The sequence below is a fragment of the Corvus moneduloides genome, chromosome 19, assembly GCF_009650955.1.
Source record: "Corvus moneduloides isolate bCorMon1 chromosome 19, bCorMon1.pri, whole genome shotgun sequence".
NCBI lineage: Eukaryota > Metazoa > Chordata > Aves > Passeriformes > Corvidae > Corvus > Corvus moneduloides.
In genome coordinates, this window is record NC_045494.1 from 6903019 (window position 1) to 6924769 (window position 21751).

At 45.8% G+C, this 21751-nt stretch overlaps 1 protein-coding gene across 3 annotated transcripts in view; it reads left to right on the forward strand.

Moving 5' to 3' along the window:
- Positions 1 to 21751, forward strand: part of TMEM104 (transmembrane protein 104) — a 43869-nt gene that overhangs the window by 10372 nt on the left and 11746 nt on the right. For 2 of the 3 annotated variants that reach the window (XM_032129054.1, XM_032129055.1), the window contains exons 7-9: positions 834 to 933; positions 1714 to 1822; positions 18051 to 18144. In XM_032129054.1, the coding sequence (XP_031984945.1) occupies positions 834 to 933; positions 1714 to 1822; positions 18051 to 18144 (303 nt within the window). The remainder of the gene's footprint in view (positions 1 to 833; positions 934 to 1713; positions 1823 to 18050; positions 18145 to 21751) is intronic. The other variant, XM_032129056.1, reaches the window with a different exon arrangement.

Consider the following 21751-nt stretch of genomic DNA (forward strand, 5'->3'; position numbering starts at 1 on the left):
AGAATCCTGGAGTCTCATCAAGCATTTCTTTATCCCTGTAGATTTTAGCCCTTCACAGCAGTGTCTTCTTGTGCCTCAATAAGGCTGTTCTATGCACCCAATTAATTTGTGTAAGGTTTTTTTTTAATCTCATAGGTGAAGGCAAGGCAAGATTTAAATTAAAAATAATTTTTAAAAGCTGAGAAAAAACCTATCCAAAAAAGCAAGTAGGGGCAGGAAGAGTGTATGTGGTGGCATCAGGGTAAGTAGGCTGCAGAAAGAGTTTTAAAGTTTGCGGGATTGGACCTTGGCTCAAGTTGCCAGTGGTAGGGAATCTCCCAAAGCAGCTCCATTTCAGCCCATTGGAATCTGAGCTCTGCAGGGCCAAATCCCTACAAATCCGTATTGTGAAGGTCCTGCAGGTTTGCAGTCAGAGGGTTTGGAATCAGCAGAGCCTAAAAACATTCTCTCTACATTTCACTTTGTCAGGCTGTGCTCACACTGAGTCTGAGAGCATCACCTGGATGTTTGCCTGTGGCTGTTCCGAGCTGACAGCTTCATCTGGCCAGTGACTTATGTGAGACCTGTTGGTCTTGACTGCAGGATGGGCTTGAACTAGAGGGTTTAGTGACAGTGCCAGCTATTGAAGGAGGCATAGTGGAGCTCTGAGACCCCTCATGCCTCATCGGTTCCTGTTCCATGGTTAAGTTCCCTGAGCTTGGGTAGAGTTTGCTGTAGAAACTATGGAGACAAATGGTGATTTAAGACCTTAAAAATTTTGTATATTTGAAGCGCAGAGTACAAGAGTCTCCGTGTACTCTGCTGAATCTGGACAATATTTTCTTTTTCTGCAGTGGGTGTCAACCTCTTCTATTTCTGCATAATTATCTACCTCTATGGAGATCTGGCAATCTATGCAGCAGCGGTGCCAGTCTCTCTCATGCAGGTGACCTGGTAAGTGTGCTTACTGCTGAGGGGCTGTGTGCTGCCAGGGGACAGGGCAGGCTTAGGGTTTGATGGGGTGATAAGTCTGACTAGGATCAGCTGTACTTTCCAAAACATGGGATGGAGAAATAACTCAAGGACAGCTCATCTCTTGTGGGTGGGAGGTGAAATTGTTTTGTATTCCCCACCTGAGTGCTTGCTGCCTGCCTGCAAAGTAGCTGACCTGATTCCAGACAAGTCCTCAGATGTGAAGTATTTCCAGCTTCAGCACTTGCAGACATGGGACTTGTTGCTCCACAGTTTGATTGCAATACTCTGCAATGTGTTCCCTTCTCTGTCTCTTTGGGTAAGAGCTGGGAGGTGTAATGCTTACTAAGCCTGAGGCCAGTGAGTGATGATGGTACATGGACTTAGCTCTGGACTGGGAGTGGTGCCTTTCTCAAAGAAACAGATAATGAAAAAGATTGGTTTGATCAAATCTGAGCTGGATTTGGACTTGTATCTCGAAAACGGAAAACCTCAGTGAACCATAAAAGACTTGAGCTCACCAGCTTGATGATCAAATGATCAAACTTGCAAATAACTGCAGGCAATTCAAGAATTTGCCTTCAAACCTCTGGTGCTCAGTGACTTGCTGTGTTACACCGTCCAGAAAATGTAAGAAAGTGAGTGTAATCAGGGACAGAGAGGAGGATTGGCCTCTGCTCATTCTTCTTTCTTGAATGCAGGAGAGGGGAAGACATCTGCTAGGAGTTAATTACTGTCTTTTGTTTCTCCCTCCTTTCCCAGCAGTGTCACTGGCAACCATTCTTGCAGTGTTGGAGATGGCACAAAGTACAACGACACGGACAAGTGCTGGGGGCCAATTCGAAGGATTGATGCTTACAGGCTGTATCTGGTGAGCTTCTTGAATTGGGATGACTATTGTTGCCATTTAAACTCTGCTTGTAGTGCATAGGGATTTTTATTTCTCATAGAAATAATGTAGTTCAAGTGAACAACAGAGTATGAAACTTTTGGTTCAGTCTGACTTTTTTGGCCAAATACCCCCTCCCTATTCTTGGGGACATGTCTGTGTTTGAACTTGTTGGGCATCAGAATGATCCTTATGGTTTTGAGTTTGAGTTCTGTCCATCTTGGTGTGTAGTTTTATATTGCTTAAGCAGGTGAGATGTTTTTGCCAAAGGCTGGGTTTTTCTTCACTGGGTTTTTCAGTGGCTGGCTAAGTAATATTCACTTGGGGGTAATTGTTGTCAAGATACTGAAGTCTATTAAACTCACTTGAGTGCTTTAGAATATAAAATAGCCAGAGTTGGAAGGGACCCGCAAGGATCATTGAGTCCATCCTTTATGTGAATAAAATTGTTAATGCTGCAGGAGAATCTGCTACTTGAAAGATGATGGAAACAACCAGCTTAGACAACATCCAGTGCAACTCACTGCCTTAGTAATAGCTTTGTCTAGTTCAGGATTGTCTATTGCATCTAATGCTGTGCTGGGGTTCTGCTCTGAACCCAGGGTTCTTCCCAAAGGATGATGAACATGGCTTCTCTAGAGCTTGGGGAGCGCTGAGTGCTTGTATTTGGAGACAGATGTCGGTAGGGCAAAATGGGAGGAGGGAAGGATGCCAGTGCTGCATAGTGTGGCTTCTGTTAAGGGTCTCAGTGAGAATTTTAAGTAAAAGGAATGAGGGTGGCTGCGTGTGTGCAGAGAAATCCAGAGGTAATTTTGGAGTTAGTACATTTTGGACATGCAGTGGATCACATCCAGTGTTATTGCAAAAGTAAGAGATAGGCCTCAGAAATATTAGTGAATGTCAAAGTCTAGTTAATTATTTAAGAGAAATATTATTGCTTTATTAAATTCTGTCTTGGTCTGCTTCTTTAAAACTTCTAGAAGATTGAAGATTTCCTTCCTGAATTTCAATAACTCTCCCTGACCCAGCAGAAGGAGCTAGTCAGAAAAAGCAGACATGCATTAATTACTGCCTGCAACTTTCGGATATTATGTCTATAATTCATGAAGATAATTGTTGTTACGTCTTGCAAAATTAAAAAAATTAAGACTCTGTAAGCATTAGACTTGCAGTCTGTGTACATAACTCTCAGAGGAGCTTTTCTCTCTGCTTGTCTTGTGGATTTGGAAAATAAATATCTGCAAAGTCTTTGCTAGTGGTTAATCCTTTCCTGCTCAGTTACTGGGATGAGGCTTCAATGTTGTTCTCTGTGCCCCCTTAGATGGAGGGTGGGATTGTTTGTGGGAGAGCAGACCAGCCTATACTGGGTTACTGGTGGGGTCACAATCACTGTTTTCAGGAGGCTGCTGGGTGTCAGCATTATCTCCAAGTCGTGCTTTTCTGTTAAGGTCTCTAATGCTTATTACTGGGTGAGGATGGGAGTAAACTGGGACTTGTTCTGCCTTCAGCTCTTCTGGTCCCACTCCCTGCTTGACCTGTGTGGTTTCATTCTCCAGAAAGCAGAGAGGATGGTGACCTCCTTAGAGAGGGATAAGAGATGTAATAATTTATAAAACACTCAGACCACAGTACTGACCCTGGCTCTGAGTTTGGGCTGCCTCTGAAGTGGCTGTGCTGGCTAATATTTTTCCCCTGCTGTCCTGGTTAATATTTTCCCCACTGTCCTGTTTGCAGTGTGGACAACCAGTGACCAGTTGAGTTCTTAAACTTTCTGAGAGAAACTGGGGGATGGGAGGGCAGGGGAAGGAAGTCACTTGACTTCAAGCAAACAATTCAGTAGTAAACCACTGTAATTATCTCTACACATTTTGTCCAAGCTTCTTGTGTATAGAAATAGAGTTTTGAACATGCCAGAAAAGCTGAAACCTGCCTGTCTGAAGGGGAAAACGCAATATGAAAGTGAGGAGGGGTGAGATGCATCAAAAGCACAGCTTCTCTTGGTCCCAGGGGATCATACCCATAGAGAACTATTCTGTTTTCTTAACTTTCTATTTTGAATTCTTGCCTGATGGAATAATTCAGGTTCCACGTTTCAGTGGACAAACAAGGTCTCTTTTTGCAGACAAGTTCCCCTGTGGCAAGGGGACAGATGGACACTGTGATCCCAAAAGAAAGCAGCTGAGTTTTTGGATCAGCCCATTTGTCCGAGATGCCTGCCTCTAGTTTTCCTACCTTATCTTAGTACTGTATTTAGGTTTAAGTGACTTTTAGGAGTAAGATGGGTGGATGTAGCTGAAACTTCTTGCCAGTTCCAATGAAGCAGTTCTCTGGAAGTAGTATTGTATTTCATACTCTGTGCATGACCCTACAGAAAACCTATTTTGGACTACCAGGAGAATGATCTATTTGAGGTTTTCTGGACAAATGGTGCCAATGGGAGCTGCCTTGTGCCAAGTCCCACCAGTCTGCCAAAGACCCGTGCTGCCTTCCTCCTGTCAACTTTTTCTCTCCCAAAACTGTGTCTTCTTTTCAACAAAAACCATTTCAAACATTGACTCTTCAAGCTGGGGATGGAGAGAAGAATAATGACTGACGTAAAAATCCTTTTTCACGCCTTATTGTCTAAAAAGGCTTCTGGAAGCTGTCTCTGCTCTGATTACTGTGAATGGAAGCTGAAAACTATGTACATAATGAGAATATTTAGACAGATTAAATTCTTCTCTTGAGACTTGCTTGTCTGTGCAGCATCTTTATTGCTGCTCCAAGATTTCACACCTAAGTATGTCTGCAGAGTCTTCAGAGACCGCTAGGCCCCTATTAACCTTTGTCTGAACAAATGGTTGTCTCACTTCTTGTTTATAAATTGCTTTGGAAAATAAAGACTTGCAAAACAAATAAGTGAAGGCAAGGGCAGGAAATATGTAAATAGACTTTTTCTCCTGTCCCATCACTTGCTGCTAATATTTGCCTCCTTTTTGGGATCATAAAAGACCTGAGAGGTTTGAAGGGTGAGCCTTGCTGTGCTGTTCCACTCCTGTGAGGGCAAGACCCTGCAGGACAAACGGGCTGGAAGAAAGGTGTGTGTTGGGCAGCCCAGCGACCTTGTTGAAGAAAAGCAGTGATCACAGTTAAAGCAGATCGATGGCTTTCTATCTTTGCTTCAGACCTGTCACCACCCTGCCATGTCCTCAACAGCTGGAGTGACTCCCAAGTCCCTTGGCTGTCTCTGGCAATGGGGAGGACAGGGTCACGTTCTCTCAGTGCTGAATTCACACTTCAGTGCAGTTGCTTTATCATGCTCTCTGTAGGGTCCACAGGGCTCTGCTGTGGAGGTCGTGGGGAAGGGGCAGCAGATTTAAGTTTCAGATGTTTCATTGTAACACTTCCTTGTCTTTCTGTCCAAGTCATGTACGAGTGAGACATGATAGTCCCTGTTTCTAGAAAGCAGATACCGAGATAAATAAGAGATTAAATCCTGGGGATCAGCAGCCATTCAGAGTGTCTGATCCAAACTGTGTTCATGACCTGGCAAATAACGCTTCTGTTCTGCACCAGGGCAGCCCTTGAGGCTGAAAGCTCTACTCTGTTCCCAGCCCTCCTCTTCTGGCAATCTGGGACATGGTGTCTTCCCATGATGGAAAGGAAATGGCTTAAATTCTCAAGGGGAGCCGTGTGCCTTTCAGAAGAGGCACTGGCACAGGTACTCCTGGTAGCCTGGCTCGGTAGCGCGTCAAAGCCACGAGGTGCATCTGTTCTGTCTGAGTCTCTGTTGGTTTTTTTAGCTGATTGGAAAGGGACGCGGCATCCGCTTGTGCCGGTTCACAGATGCTGCAGTATCGCAGGCAGCCCAGCGGGTGCGGGCCGGGCGAGGATGGGAGCGCAGATGGTTTAATGGAGATTATCCCAGTTGGAAACGTGCTTGTGCAGTGAAGAAAGTGAGCGGGCTCGCAGGCGCTTACTGTCCCTCTTCAGGAGGGACAATGTCACCCCGGCCTGACGCTCTGATCGGTGGCCAGAGCGGGGCCGGGCTGCAGCTGCAGGAGGCTGTGCAGGGGGGTGAGGGGGTGGGCTGAGGACACACGTACCATTGTACCATTGTAGCATTGCTCAGTGCCGGCAGAACTTCATCAGCAAATGCCAAGGCTGAGCTGATAAGTGTTGATGTGGATCCCGTCGGCCTCGGCGCGGGGCTGCCTTCCTGGAGTGCTGGGCTTTGTGTGTCTGCTGCTGCATGTGCTCTGCTTCCCTCTATGGCATTTCTCCTTCCAGGCTCTGCCTGTGCCCTGCTCTGGGTAAAGGTGTCTCAGATTTTTATTGTCGAAACGGATCTTTCCAAATGCATTTACCAGCACTGGGGCAGTTTTATCAACTTGTTTGGTACACGATGCTCTTGTGGCCTCTTGGTCCATTGTTGGCCTCTGTAGATTTTTATTTTTCGTTTTTTGATTTATATTTTGCCTCCCAACACTGATATGAGAGGAGCCCTCATGGCAGTACTTGAACATCTATGCTTGATCTAAACTGTCTGTTGCCATCTGGGAGCTGGAGCAACAGAGCTGGAGCAGTGCTGCAAGCCAGAGTGCTTCTTCCAAGGGCACCTGGGTTTTCTCCATGGTTCCCTTTGCAGCAAGTGCTTTTCCTCTGCCCTGCCTTCCTCAGCTGTACCCTGCAGCAATATCCGGTAATAAATGGGTCACAGCTGCTGTCTCCTGGATATTTATTCTTACAGGTCTCAATGTCTAGAGACCTTGAGAGCCCATGGTGGGGAAGGAAGCTGCCTCAGTGGCAGGAGCTGGAGCAAGGAGGGCTGATTTCACAGCACATCGGTCAAAAAGGTTTGGGACACTTGTCCTGGGCTCCCAGAGTGAGCCAGTAGAAGGAAGGAAAGCTGATGGAAGTTTATCCTGATGGTGTGAAGTCATCATCTTATTTAAATAAATTGCTTAAACTGTAGCATTGTTGTGTTCTAGGTTACCTCAGCTTGCAGTAAGGATGCAGCAGGACTGGGGCACTATTAGCTTGTCACCCTGCATATCCTATAAGAAGTTGTTCATGGGTAAGACCTTCTTGCCAAAAATATTGCATTATATTCCTTCCCACAAATGCTTTGATGTGGTTTATTATGGTACTGATATAGAAATAGAAACTAATGTACAAAAAAGTCAGCTGCTACTTCTGTGCATAAAGGCAGTTCTGAAAGACTTCAAAATAAGGAAAAGCTTTTCAAGAGTCCAGAATATTGTGCCATTTCTGTGTGTACAGGCCACCTGAGTTTTGAAGCATTGCTGTGCCACGAGAGGAATTAGTACTGCATTAATTATCAATATCAGTAGGGCAAATTGTTACAGGTGCCTCTGACATACAGCATTGCTTGGCTAAAAGCCCTGTCTCAGAGGCTGATTGGAGTCTTCTCATGCCTCTCATCTACTCGGCCTCCAAAAAGTAAGGTCAGTTAAGTTGTTGCTTTGGTCTGAAGTGCTTGAAGAGGGATAGGAGCCAAGTTCTGCTAAAATAAATGGTGTCTGGATGTGGGATGGGAAGGCAAGTCTCAGCTCTTTTTATTGAACAACTAATAGGTTGAAATTGGCATACAGCCTTGTTAATATGGCATAAATCCTGCCTCCTTCATCCTGGTCCATTCTTCTGTGGCCTCATCAATAAATCCTTTCAATTGCTTGCTCATCATATGCCTGTGACAGATAAACTGGCTCTACTGGAGGTTTCCAGACCCCTTGCGTTTCCTTATGCAAAGGGATCTGCAGATAATAACTGGCCTTGTGAAAAAGAGGTTCCTCCTGAGCCATCAGGAGGAGAGGCAGATGAGTGTGGTGAAATATGAACTTGTTGTACCAGTGACCTAAGAGCTGGAGCTCAGCTTCTGATGGGTGATTTTTCTTGCTTCCTTTTAACTGATGGCATTTTAAGTAAAAGAAACATCAGCCAGAAGGCAAACACTGGGTGGGAGAGTCAGCCTTTGGGACCAGACTGAAGCAACTGCAAGAACCATGCTTTGAAGCAACTAACATTAATGGATTAGCTTGTCTCTTTTCACTGGAAAATCAATAGTGCAGGGGACTGGAATGTGTTTTCTGTACAGAGCTGTCTGTTCACTTCACAATGAGAAGTGGGTTTTTCCTAAGTGGAGCTTGGGTTGTGCTTGTCACTTGGACGCTGAGCTTTTCCAAAGGACCAGTCCTGCCTCTCTGGCTCCTCCAGCAGGCTGGCAAGGGCTGTCTGGAACGGAAGGGTGTGGTGGTGCTGCTTGAAGGCATGGCCAGGTGTGCTGTAGGTGCTACCAGGCCTTCAGAGAAGCAAGGTGGCTGATGCAATGGGCAGAGGCCATCAGTGAGCTCAGACACTCTTGGCTTCCCCAAGGAGGACTGTCCTGCACACTTTAGTGCTTGGTTTAACTTACTTGGTGTTGGATGGTGAGCATGAACCTTGGAAGCTAACCAGCTAAACAAACTGGATGAAGCAGTGGCTCTAGATAGATCTCTGTTTGCTTTTCTGCACATCCTGCAGCTGGGAGCTCACCAGAGGTGATGCTGGGCTCAAACCACAGCCCTGCTGCCCAGCACAGCCACCCTGCCAAGGCTGAGAGGCCATGCTGTTGCTTTCCCTGAATAAAGCTGTCTTTTGGAGTCAGCTCACTTGGGCAGCAAGGCACCAAAGCTGACACTGTTCTCTCCTGATACTGGAGACCAATCTCTCCTGAATAGGGCAGGTGTCAGAACCAATATATGTGATCAGCCTCTGCCCACACCGAGTGGTAAACGTTTAAAAAGGGCCCTTTAAAATTCCTTTCTTGGACTAGGCTGTTCCAGCAGAGCCACAAATCTTTGGTTTTCAGAACATTTGTAGAAAATAAGTAATAAATACATTTCCCCTGTGCAGTGTTACTTTTTGGACAGCATCCTAGGAGCCAGAGTTGGAGAAGACCTGTTAAGTCAGCTAAACAGACCCCTGGGAAATGCAATATAAGCCTTTTTCTTAACAGCATATTTTCCAGTATTTTGTTTGGTGCTTTAGCACCAGCTTTGTTTTTAAACAGAGGTCTGACCTTGCTGCCTGCTTGATTCACATCAGCATTTTCATCGAGTAAGACAGCAGTCTTGATCTCTCATCCCCTGAAATTACCATTGATTCCTTAATATACAGGTAGAAAGCACCAGGGCTGCAGAACTGTGCAGTTCTGCTGCTCTGAACGTTATCAGAAGCTGTGGAGGAAAGCTCTGGACAGACCCATATCTCTTTTTACTCCTAAATAAGTCTGCAACTTAACGTCATCCTAAATAGCGCTGTATGACTGAGTGAGATCACTGGCGCTCTTGTCCAAAAATGTGGATTTTTGGACTACATCAGCAAATCCCACACGTAGCTCATGCCTCTGTAAGCAGGACTATAAATACAAATAATGCAGCTGGGATTTATCTTTTAAGTTGAAGGCAGTATAATGCTCTGGGGCAGAGCTGATCTCCCAAGCCTGTTGCACCAGTTTGGTGTGCACCTACAGGGAAGAAGGCTGGAAGTGAACAGACACCCCACTAGCCCCGGGCAACAAGGCTTAATCTCTTCTTTTGTGCTAAGTAGTTACAAAGTGAGGGACTTTCCTTCCCTTCAGGCAACTCCTGCATGACACAGTGAGCAGGGTGATGCTGCCCCTGAAGCTGCATCCTCCAGGCAGCTGGAGAATCCTGTGAAACTCAACTGAGAAGTTTGTAGGGGAAAAAAGTAAAGAGGAAAACTAACAGCTTAGTGGTGGAAGCACTGTTGGTGTTGTGGCAGACAAGGGGTTAGTGGCCTTCAGGAACATTCATCCTTGCTGAACCCAAGTACCTCCTAACCCTGGCAGCTTGTAGCTTGACATGTTTGCAGGGCCCTCTGTGCATCCGTGTCATGCTGGTCCACGTCTCCCTTGCTTTGTGCTGTCTAACCCCGGGGCTTTTGTAGTCAATACAAATGCTGTTGTAGTTGCCAATGCCCTGCCAGGAGAGGCAACAAATATGCAGGAATTTGGGGCAGTATCTGTGTATAAAGATGATGCCCTCACACTTTCTTGGGGGAAACTCATTAATCTCTCGTACCACGCTAATGAATTGGGGAGGCAGAGAGCAACTCCTCAAGGTCACCCAGTGTCAGGAAGGAGGAAAGCTCCACTTTCATACGCTGTGGGAGATCAGAGCAAGCTGGTGGTGGGGGGTACAGCCAAACTTGGCTCTGCACCTTCTCTGCTGTCCTTCCAAGTATCACAACCCAAGCATTCAGCTCTCCTGCATCTATCCACTTTGCTGCTTCCCTCCTGCTTGTTCAGATGCAATTAGGAGATGCAGAATAAGGGGGAGCCAGGGGTCAAGGAGGCGGTAAAGTGATTACAAGACGCTGCAAACGGCTGTGCCATAAATACTCCAATGATGAAAAATTAGATGCCAGTCACCTCGGGGTTATTGCTGGCCTCTATCTCTCTCTTGTTGTGAAAAATGATAATGGAAGTGTATTTACCCCAGAGAGCGTAAGCTTGCCGCTGGCTGTGATCCTGCACACCCCAGGTATGCCAGGGACAGAATCCTTGCACCTAATGACTTTCTGAGAACACTTTGTGCCTGAATTCCTTCAATTTAAGTGGAGAAAGAACTGGTATTTCTGGGTATTCTTTCCAAAGTGGAATGTTCCCGATGCTCAGAGATTGGCCAGTTCCAGAAACAGACTGTGGCCCTGAGTAAGGACAGGGAGAGGAGAGCAGCACCCTCAAGTACTGCCTTGCTGTCCTTGTGCTGCTTCTGCCTTGGCCTCCCAGAGCTGCATGTGGAGGCTGCCCAGTTCACAGCTGGTTTTTGGTGTGTTGGATGCCCAGCAAGATCAGAGCTTGTAAAGAGCTGGGGTGACTACACCTTTTTGCTGGGTGGGCAGTTAGAATCAAATGCTTGTTCTGGGCTAGAGCCTTTGAAAATCTCTAGATAGTATTCAGATCCACTGAAGTTGGTATCTCTGGGGATACAAGCACTTCTTTTCATCCCTTGCAGAAAGTCTTCCATTTTGGAAGAGGCCTTGGGATCGCTGTGGCACAGGAACTGTGGGAGGCAGCATCCAGCTTAAAGGGTACTGTGGGTGAAAGGCCACTTTGCTTCGCTGGCACAAACCAGCCTGGCAGCAGCAGAGGTCTTAATTCCTGGAGGATACCTGCTCTCTGCCTGAAGGAACTGGGGAAAAAGGTGGGTGAGGGCTCCTCAGTGCCAGGAATATGCCTGGTGTGAGTTATGATTATAAAGCTCTGCCAGGTGTCCCGAGACCAGCACGTTAGTTACCAGAGCTGCTGTGGCAGCTGCCTGCTGTACCCAAAGCATAACTGCCCTTGTTTCTTCAGCTATAAATATTCCTTGTGGGATGTCTGGTGGCTGCATCCTCCCTCCATTGTGACTTCCTGACTCCACAGGGGATCTGGAGGTTAAAATCCCTCTTGCCTCTCAACTTCTTTGAGCAATCCTTGTTCTGTGGCTGGTTTATCTCTTTTCAACCAACTTTGAGCTTCATAACAGCTTGTCTGCTGATAACTTGCTGCCTATCAGCACGGCCCCTGCTGCAGCCCTGCCTCCAGCCTTGAGAGGCTGTGGATTTTCAGCTTTTTTTTTTTTTTTTTCAGCTCTGTAAAAAGCTCCTTCCTGAACAATCAGACTCTTTCCATGTATTTATATTTGTACTGTCCACTGCAAGGGGTAAAGCTTTACCAAGGAAAGCTTGGATTGCTGCCCTTGCTGATAGGCCATCTGGCTCTGTAGCTTGAGATATGAGCTCATGTAGGACAGAAACATGGCCTTGTCACCCTAGTGAAGGGGATGAGAGACGGCAGAGGGGACACCACGCTCAAGACCCTTTTCCCTTAAGATGTTTCAGCTGAAAAGCCCTGAGGCCCAGGCAGGAGTAACTGGAGCCCACCATGGGGTAGCACTGCAGTAGCTACAACTTGAAATGGGTGCAGAAGAGCTTGCAGAGGCTGTAGGTGTGTGCTGGGGGAGCTGCAGGTAGGTCTGAAATGCCATGAAGCTGTTTTCTTTATCTAGGAGTCCCAAACAAGAGTGGGGAAAGCACCGTGCCTTTAATATTTCTCTCCAAGTCAGCCCTAAAAATTCCCTGAGGATGTGAATAGAACACCAGTTCCTAAGGAATTACTGAAGATGATAGGTCTGGTTCAGCCTTCCAACCAGGAATAAAACCTCTGACCTGTACCCATGCCAATAAATCCAGCTTTGCTTTTTGGACCTGTTTTTTTCCCTACATGTGACACACTCTAGTGGAAAGCACCTGAGGTGGGAACAGAGTATCCCAGTTCCCTGACATCTTCTTTGCTCTCTGTACTTGCGCAGTCTGGTTTTGTTGGATTGTTTCATCTGTCCCTTCCAGTGCTCATCTGGGTTGTGAAATAGCTCTGAGCTCAGGGACGTCTTGCAGAAGCAGAGTGAGTGTCAGAGTTGCACTTTTGGCAGCATGTAAGAAATGTCTGCTTTTTCCTGCCATGCTCAAGGAGACTTTCCTTGCATCTGAGCACAGAATCAAGCAAAGCTTCCTTTGGCAAGTGCTTGTCCAGTCGAGCCTGTGTCTTCTTGTTGGTGTCAGGCTTTGCTGTGGAAACGTTGTGTACCCACAGTCCAGTATCAAGCATTCAACCTTTGGCTCTCCTGCAAAAGTATCAAAGTCTACCAAGGAGAGTGATCCGTTTTATTATAGCAGTGACTTTTTTAATGAGATCTTCTCTTACCCCTCTTTAGGGCAGGGTTATTTGCTGTGCTGTCTTCTGGGGCAGAGGTACCATTGCTCAACAGCTGTGAAATTTAAACATCAATATCTGCAGAAATGGAGTTGATACCATCCTAAGGTGAAGTTTGTCTGAGATGTTGTCACTTCTATCAAAAGGAAGCAAGAACTCCAAATAATTAAATGGTTTGGGGTAGGTTCTGGTTTTGAATGAGGGTGTGAAAGGCTGGGATGAGGAAAAGGAAAAGGCAGGGTGGCTGGGGGCCCAAATGGAGATGGATATCTAAGGAGTGAGCACTACAACACCTCTTCTCCATCTTCACATTAAAACTGAGGGATCATTGCTCTGTTTTCTGAAACTTAGTAACTTCTCATTGGTATGATAGCCCTGTGCTGCACAAATTATTTTATTCAAAAGCTCTTGAACTTTTTGCGCTGCTCTTGGCACATTTGCTGCATTTAACAATCATGGTCTCACTTTGCTCAGGTACCTACCCTGCTTCCACCCAATCTTTCTGAAAGTTTCAAGGCTCTGAATCAATAAGAAGCAATTGCTACTGGTTTTAATTCACTACTTGGCAAGCACCAAAGATAGATGTAATTCTTACAGATGAGTTTGTGTAGCATGAAAACAATCAAGTTCTGATGACAGTTATGAATGAGGCTGGTTTTTCAGATGGTCCTCTTGCAAATGTATGCAGGCACTAGCCATAATGCTGTTAAGTACTGCATCTAATACATGAATCAGCCACGTTTTGGATGCTAATTGTGCTTCCTGAGCTGTATTGGCTGCTTCTGTAAAAGCCACATGCTGAGCAGCAGATGAAAGCTATTGAACTGTACTGGTTCAGAGTGATAGATGGACCCTTCAGGTCAATAAAGAACCTGTTTGGTCAAACAGCCCTCTGACTGGCTTAAAGCATGTTTGTATGGTCTGAAAGACTCCTGGCATTAGCTGGCCATCACTGAGTGGTTGAGAGCTCTCTTGGTGGTCCTCTTGGCTGCAACTAAGCTGATAAAAACCAACCAGATGTCCTATTAACGCTTGATCTTACTCTTGCTTTTATAAGATAATCCAATAAACAAGGTTATGTAACCAAGTTTTAACAGAAGAGCTTTAATAAAATATACTTTTAAAAATATATAAATATATATAAAAATATATTCCAGGCAACGGTAAGCCCTAGCTAGTTCCCCCGTGGCAAGAAGACTCGAGTTGACCAGCCTGCTTTTTCATTTTGAAATACTGAGAGCTGACAGGTGCAGAGGCTGGGAAAGTGGTGTCAGCTGAGTTGCCAGCTCAGGAAAGATCCCAAACCTTGGTGCCTGTACTGCTGTGGCTTGGCTTGGTGGGAGGAATGGATTTGAAGACCCTCCCAGCAGTTGAGGAAGCTGGTATGCTGCTTGTGGCTCCTACTAGCCTGCAGGGAAGAGTATAATTCAGGGTGACAAGCTGCTGTTCTTTCTTATACCCTCGCTGGTTTCTCATTTTTTGACTGGGAATGTCAGTAAAAGCAACAAAAACACTGTCCTTTTTAGTCATCAGCGTGCTGGATTTTCATGCTGTTTTTCAGCATGAGAAAGGAAGGAAAAATAAAGAATTTTTCATTTATTTGCTGTGTGTAGGTTCCACACACCCTCCACTATGAGCCTGGTGATTTACCTGGCCTTTCCCGTTTAATGGAGGAGCTTGGAGGGAAATGAGGGAATCACTCTTAATAGCCAGCTCTGTGCAAAGGCACTGTAATGGCTTCTCTCTGACATCCTGTGAATTTAGACAGCATTTAATAGTTTCAGTTCTCTTCAGCTGAAGGAAGCATTCCTTTACCTTGTTTCAGTTTAGCAATAAGCCAGCCCCCTATGCCTGCTTGTTTCTGTTAAGAAACCACTTCACTAGCAGGAAAATCTTACTCAAAGTAGACTATGCCCATTCTGCCTTGGGTGGGTTTATTTGCTGAAGCTTAGGAAGAGAATGATAGACTCCTAGAAAATACCTCAACTGACTCAAGAGGTGAACTGGAAAACTTGGGAGGGTTTTTTTCATGTGCCAGGGCTCTGCATATTTGATATCTGACAGGGCTGATACAGTTTTCTGTGTAGGTTTTAGATTGTTTGAATTATGTGTGTAATGAAGCACTTGGTAAATTATTTCCCTCTGGGAGAGACTTGAGCTTGGAAAACATCAGGTAGAAAGTTTGGGTATATGTCTGAGGTGCTTATTTGGTCTTATTTTTTCCTTAGGGAGAAGTTATAAAACTAATTAACTTAATGGGTCAGAAGAGCATTGAGGTGTCTGGCACAGCGAGGTAGAGGAAGCAGACATCCTCCTGCTAAGAACTGTGATCTCATCCTTTTGGGGATGTGTTTTTAAATAGGGTTCCTGGCCTTGGGACTCTTCTGATGGTTGATGGTGAGATTAGCTCTAATCCAGGGACTGAGTCTTTGTCCTCACATCCTGACTGTTGGTGAGAAACTGGCCCCTTTTTCCTGCCCTGTGCTCAATCCTGTTAAGCTGTACACAACTTCACTTCAAAATGATGTTAATCTGGCTGTTTAACATCCTGTTCTGCCTAGCCTTTCTCCTCCCAAGCAGTCCAGTGTGTTCTTTAGCTTTCCTTCCTAAAAGTGGTTGGCACAAATCCCTGCAGAGCAGGGCAACCTCAACTCGTTGCAGGCTTTAGCATTGTTTGTATTGATCCATGGATATCCACCTTGGATCACTAATGGGTGTCAAGTGGAAAAGGTAATAAATTTCTGTTGCACTAGAATTAACCAGGATCTTGTTAAGAACAGAAGACACTGATCATCCTAAAGGATTGGGGGAGGCATTCAACCATTCAAGCACAACAACTTGTATCTCTTCCCCATGAGTTAAACAGTAAAGGCCAGAGAGGAGGAGAGTTGAAAACTTTGCTGAATGGATTTAGTTGTTTAAGGTACTCTGCAGACTGGAGAATAACTGCAAAAGGTGAAGGACACCCAGGTTCTTCCAGCACCTAAGGATGCTTTGTGATGCTTTTCAGCAACTGAGCCCCAAATCTACTTTAATATAGCGTCTTTCCTCAGTGGGTGAGGCAAATCTGTGTTTCAGACCCAGCTGCTTTGGTGCTTGGTGATTTTGTGTCAATCCTTGCTATGGTTTGAGGGGCTGTTTTGCCAATTGGATCTGGAGCATTCTCATTTGCAGCAGACACCTGGTCCTTAATTATCACCATCCTTAGCTGTGTCTCTGTGTTCAGCACTTTCTGATGCAGGAGCTATAAACTGATTTGAAGGGAGGCTATGTTGAGCAGTGTTGGGAGAGAAGGTTGAAAGAGATTAGTCACAAACCCAAGAATACTCTTCAGTAAGAGAGTTGGTGTCTACTTTTGTTTGGTTTGGGCCCTTGTCCTACGTCACATTTTAGTCAAAGGTTTATTTAGTCTGTTGGGGTTTGTGCACTGCTCTAGGGTGGAGTGGCAGTCCCTACTGGGCAGGAGAGTGGAGTTAAGCTGCCAATTAGAAGAAAGGAACAAGAGGGAGAAGAGTAAAAAAAGGCTTGTAACTGGCTGGTTTGCTTCTGTGTTAAAACCTCAAGTCCCATAACTGTTAAAGCTGGTTTGGCTCTCAGTCTTGCCAGTTATGCCTGTGGCTTTGTGTTCTCTGTGATTTCGGTGTTTCCTCCAACAACCATCAGCTGCTTCACAAATCTGAATTCTGTGCATGCTTCCTGTCCTTTTTTTAAATCTGAGCAGAAAAAGCAAGACTTGGTGTAAGCAATGGTCCTGGATCAGAATATATCCCTACCGAGCAACATGTCAAACCAAGGGTTCTCTCCCCTGCTCCCCTTCTGGGTTTACTTTCATCACCTGAGAATACTTGTGATGTGAGGCATTTCCAATTTGCCTTGCAGATATTCTGAAACTGTCTCAAAAAAGGTTTCTTGGGGTTGTGCTAGTCTTAAAATAGCTTGGATTCTGTTCTGTCCTGACTCTGTTGGGGTTGACAGAGACCTTGAGGCTCAGCAGACCTGCCCCTTTGAGTCCCAGTTCTTCACTTCTGGTGACACCTTTTCTTGAACTGCTTTAAGAAGTCATGGAAAAGAGCAATGTGTAAATATTAATGTTGAATATTTGTCTTTAAAAATCTCTTTGGGATGCTCTACAAACCTTTGCTGTGTATGCTGTGGCTTTCTAAGCACTGCCTGCTTACAGCGTTTGGATATGTTAGCGTATCACTAGCTGGTGCCGTCCCATGGAGGACAGGCAGGGCTCTCTTCAGTAACACCCATTTTGTCTCCCTGTCACAAGTAGCTTCTCTCAGTCTATGTTCAGACTGCAGCCAAGGTCTGTTTCTTCCTGCAGTGAAGCCTTTTCTCTTCTCTCTGGGGTAAGTAAGGCTCGAGTGCTGCGTAGTGCCCAAGCAGAGGTGACAGTGCTGCGCAGGACATGTCACCTCTGGGCATGGGCTGATAGCATGGTTGCCTTGTGTGCTCTAGGAGGTGCTAGAAGAAACTCTCATGGGCAGCTGTATAGTCCAGGATTCTAGGATGGATCTTTGTTGGATGTATTTTGCAGCCCAGCTGGAAGAGATGCAGCAGATTGGTGCTGCAGTGTACCCCAGTTTAATTTGCCCCGTCCCTGGAAGTGTTCAAGGTCAAGTTGGACAGGGCTTTGAGCAACTTGGTCTAGAGCAAGGTCTCTGCCCATGGCAGGGGGTTGGAACGAGATCCCAAATCTCAATCAAACCAATCTGTGATTCTATGAAACACCAGTCTCTTAATAGACATCCAGGAGGGCAGTGAGGAAGTTCTTCATTGAAGAACCTTTACTTTCCACACTGAATTAAGCTCTTTCTTATGAGTATCTCTTTGATGACTTTTTTCCTGACTTTGAACAGGTTTTCAGCTTCCTGGAGCTGAACTGTTACACTGTAGCTTCCCACTATTTGATTTTACATATTAAAAAAAACCTCTGTGTTTTACACAAGCTACGTAAAGCGTGGGGGGAAAAAGCTCCAGGCAGACCTGGCTCCGTTGCCGTTGAGCCTGGGATACCCCGAAGCCACCCTATCAATGTTAATGGAAGCAGACTGGTCAGGGCTGTTGCTATTCAGACCTAAACTGAGCCTGTACTTGGGCAAAGAGGCCACAGTTTAATATTTAATGTTCTGTAAGGCTACACTGAGAGCTTTTACTGAAATGTGTCAGTAAAGGAGTGCTGTAGCAGTGATAGCAAACGGCTGAGAGCTAAGAGGATCCTGAGCTCCACTTCTGCCTGAGGCATGTTCTCTGATACCCAACAGCTTACTTGACCCCCTGTGTCTCAGCCAACTTAGCTGTAAAATTAAGCAACAAAGAAAGCTTCATGACAAACGGACATGTCTGGAGTGAACTTTCAGTGCAAGCTTTGTTCTACTGATAAATTCATCTTGCTGGCAGAATTTCTGTTTTTTAACCTAATGTGTGATTTTGTTGTCCTTCCAGGCAGCATTCACGCTCCTCCTGGGTCCTTTCACCTTCTTCAATGTGCAGAAGACCAAGTATCTTCAAATCATGACGTCCCTCATGAGATGGATAGGTGAGTCTTGGCAGAGACTCGGCCACCTCTTTACCATTGATGGAACCTGAGTCACGCCACTGACACTTCTCTTTGGCAAGATCTTCTTGTTTGGAAGCAAGTGCTTGTCAAAACAACCTCTTTGAGGACAATTGTGCAGGCCTAATAAATCTTTGAGGAGAAAGTTTTTAGTCTAGGATGAAATTGTTCTCAGTCAGACATGGATGGTAAATGAAGTTTTAGTCTGGTTCGTGTGAGGGGCAGAAGAGGTTTGGCAGAGTCTCGTGTCTGGGTGCTGACTGTGATACCCACCAGTTGGAAGTTTCTCCTTCTCACAGCATATGCACAACAGACTTTAGACAATCTTTGTTTTGATCTGAAAACAAAAGGCATTTCTGTCAGACTTTCCACCCTTAGTTTTATCATCTGCTTGCATTTATTTTCCTGGGCCTTCCTTTATGGTAGGATGTGCTGCATTGGAAACCCCCAAACCAATGTGTGTTGTCCTTGGGAAGTCCTGCTCCTATGAGTTCTTTCCAAAATATTGCCAAGAACTTCTGGGAAGACAGATCATTCCCTTAAGGGAAGTAAGACATCACTCCTCTTTTTTTTCCCCAATGCCTTCGTCATTCAAAGATGCAGCTGCCTCACGTCTGGCTTGTGTGTGTACCTGCCCTTAAAGGCTGAGAGGTGTGTGTGGGTTGTGAAGGTTTATGTTCAGGTTTGTCTATTTTTGTGTCACCTAGACAGAGTGACTGATACTCAGGGTTAATAAAGAGCATTTCTGCAGGTTAATGACTAGCATTTCTGCAGGTTAACAGTCTCCTGGTGTGTGAATCCAGACCATTCAAGCACAGAATTAGCTCTGTTTATATCTATTACTGAAATAAGAAGAAAAGCTGCTTCTCTAACTATTTCCCATTACACACATGCTCTTGACCTGACTGCAGTTGGATATTGTCCCTTCTCTGTGAATTCATCCTGTCTGGAAGTGGCTGACAGTCACTGCAGAGGAATAGAGATCCTCTGTTCTAGAGAATTCCTGAGATGGGGTTAAGCAGTTGACACCCAGGAAAATTAAGTTGGATTTTAAGCTCTCAAGTCTCAGATGTTGAGCAGTTTGAGTTAATAAATCCTGACTTTGGATGGTGTGAAAATCCTGAATGCCTGTTTTTCTCCTTTGTTGTCTGAGCACATGAAAGGTTTGAAAGCCCCCCAGTTCTTCAGAGAAAGAGGTTATCTCATTAAGGGGTACTAAAGGAAATGAGGAAGTTTTGCGTTCGGGTTTTTTTTTTCTTTAATGAGAGTGATCTCTGCTCAGCTGACTGGCCTGATTCCAATCACCCTGCCTCCTCTTCCCTGGTAAAGACATCAGTGAGACCTCATCCTGTCTGTGTGACAGCCTGATGCCTGCCTCATCTGCCATTGGTTTCCCTTTAGCCAGCTCCTTCCAGTATGAGGATTGCTAAACCTTGGCACGATGGCAGAACTGTTCCTCTTTTTCATCACTTGATGGAGAGGGATAAAGGCAGTGTTTGGAGAAGTGTAGGGGAAATTCATGCTTTAGCCTGATTGATTCCTGCGTCAGCACGCTGGGGAACAGCTGCCCCAGATAATGATAGTTAATGACCCTGACAGCACCTCAGTGGCTACTTAGAAGAACGGATTCCATATGTGTACAATGAGGGATAGATTTATTGGGAAAGATAATTCATCAAAAAGCCATGTGATGCAGGGAGCAGAGAAAAGCTCTTGCTGCAGATCCTGGGGTAAGGATCAATCCCGTACTGCTGAGATTTGTCAAGCTGGCTTCTCCCATGTCCTCACATCACTGCTGTCCCCTCCTCCAAAAGCAGGGCTGTGAGTTAAACACAGGTTGGTACTTTTTGAGCTTAGATCCTAAAGAATAGTCTTGGGTAGTGTTTTGTGGTCTTCTGGACTTTTCCTGCCTGTATGCCAATGGCCAGATGTGAACTCCTTGTCCTGTATAAACTGTGCCTTTCCTTTACCTTCCTTGGGCTGGTTTTAGCCGTGTGGTGCTGAGGGTGGTTCTGCAAAGCACTCTGAGCAGCAGAGCAACACTGGAGCTTCCCTCCTGCCTGTTTGTTGTGCTGGGGAAAAAAACATTCCCATGTGGACAGTGGCTGATTGAGCTTACCTGTGCTCATGGTGTGGATGGGAATCTGACCCATGCTTTGCATCATGATTTGAAAAAAATCAAGCCTCCCTGAGCTGGGAGGTCAGTACAGACTTTGCAATGTGCCTGTCACAGGACCCACCACACACCCTTCTCTCCAGCCTGGTGGAAAGTTCCTGGATTTCAGAGCAGAAGGGGCTGATGTAAAGCAGCTCTGCCCCAGGTGTACTGGTGATTCAAATGATAGCGGCTGAGAGGATGGTTCTTGGCAGCAGAGAGAGCTAGCTGTGTGTGAAGGTCATTTCTGCTGGTGTTTGTAACAGTGTCAGCCTTGCCTTTGAAAGTTGCTTTCCCTCTTTCTCCTGATCTAAGTGATAATCAAATGTCACCAAGCCTCTTCCGTAGCCTTGTGCTCATTACAAGCAGCACATCGGCTATCAAAGCCTACAGCAGTCTCTTTCCACACCTCACAGATAAAAAAAAAAAATCATTCTCTCTCTGAAAAATAGGCTTAAACACTGGGATCTGAGCTGGAAATTAAAAATGGGCCAGTTCAAAGAATGTGGAGATGTTCCAGGGATGTTCATCCCTTCATCTGGCATCCTCCCAGGATAAGGGACTAAGCCAGGACAAGCACCTCTGAAGCCTCTGAAAGGAGAAAGTTGAAGGAGGAGCTTGCAAGCCCAAGTGTTGTGCTGCTAGAGAGCCCAGACAGATGGGCTCTTCTTGTCTGGGCCTGTTGATCACAGACAGCTCATCTGGAAAGAAGACTGGCATGGCAAGGCACTTCCCTGCCAGGACTGATAGGAGCACAGAGGGTGGATCTGTGTCTCCAGGTGGAGTGGGGCTGGTGGCAGAGAGGGCTTCCAGAGGAATCGAGCTGTTGCCAGTCTTCTGAAGAGTAGCAGCTCACACGCTTGGCTGCAGAACTGGCTGTCACTTGCCATGGGTGAGTGCCAATGGTTAAATTCAGTGCAGCAGTTGGTGCTTGAACTGCTGGCCTTATCCTTGCTTAGAGATCTCTGTTCTCCAGGAGCTGGCAGGTGTGTAAGGCTTTGCCTACCCAAGTTCTCATCCCTTTCCCAATGCAGAAGCTCCTCAGACTGCTTTGTCAGCCTTTTGCAGGTACCTAAAGCTGCCTTGGGAGATGGAGCACAGGCACCCTAAGGGGTTCAACAGGGAGCCTGCCTGCTGTGCTTCCCTGGAGAAAGGGCCAGTCATGAAAAATCATTTGGTTTAAATCCTGACGATGTGCTTACAGTGAAGCCTTGTTTTGATTTGTGGTTAGAACCTTGTTGGCTCACCCGGCTCTGGGGCCATGTGAGTACAGATTGTTCCTATGGGGTGGGGAGGTGTCAATCACCCCAAGACAGGAGGGTCCTTCCCCAAAGTGTAATTCCTTCCTTCCTTTCAGCTCCCCTCTACCTCAGCCTTGGGAAAGTGTAAAGCTGTTATTAGGTCAATTCCTTTACCAGTTTTGGAGCCTTTTTC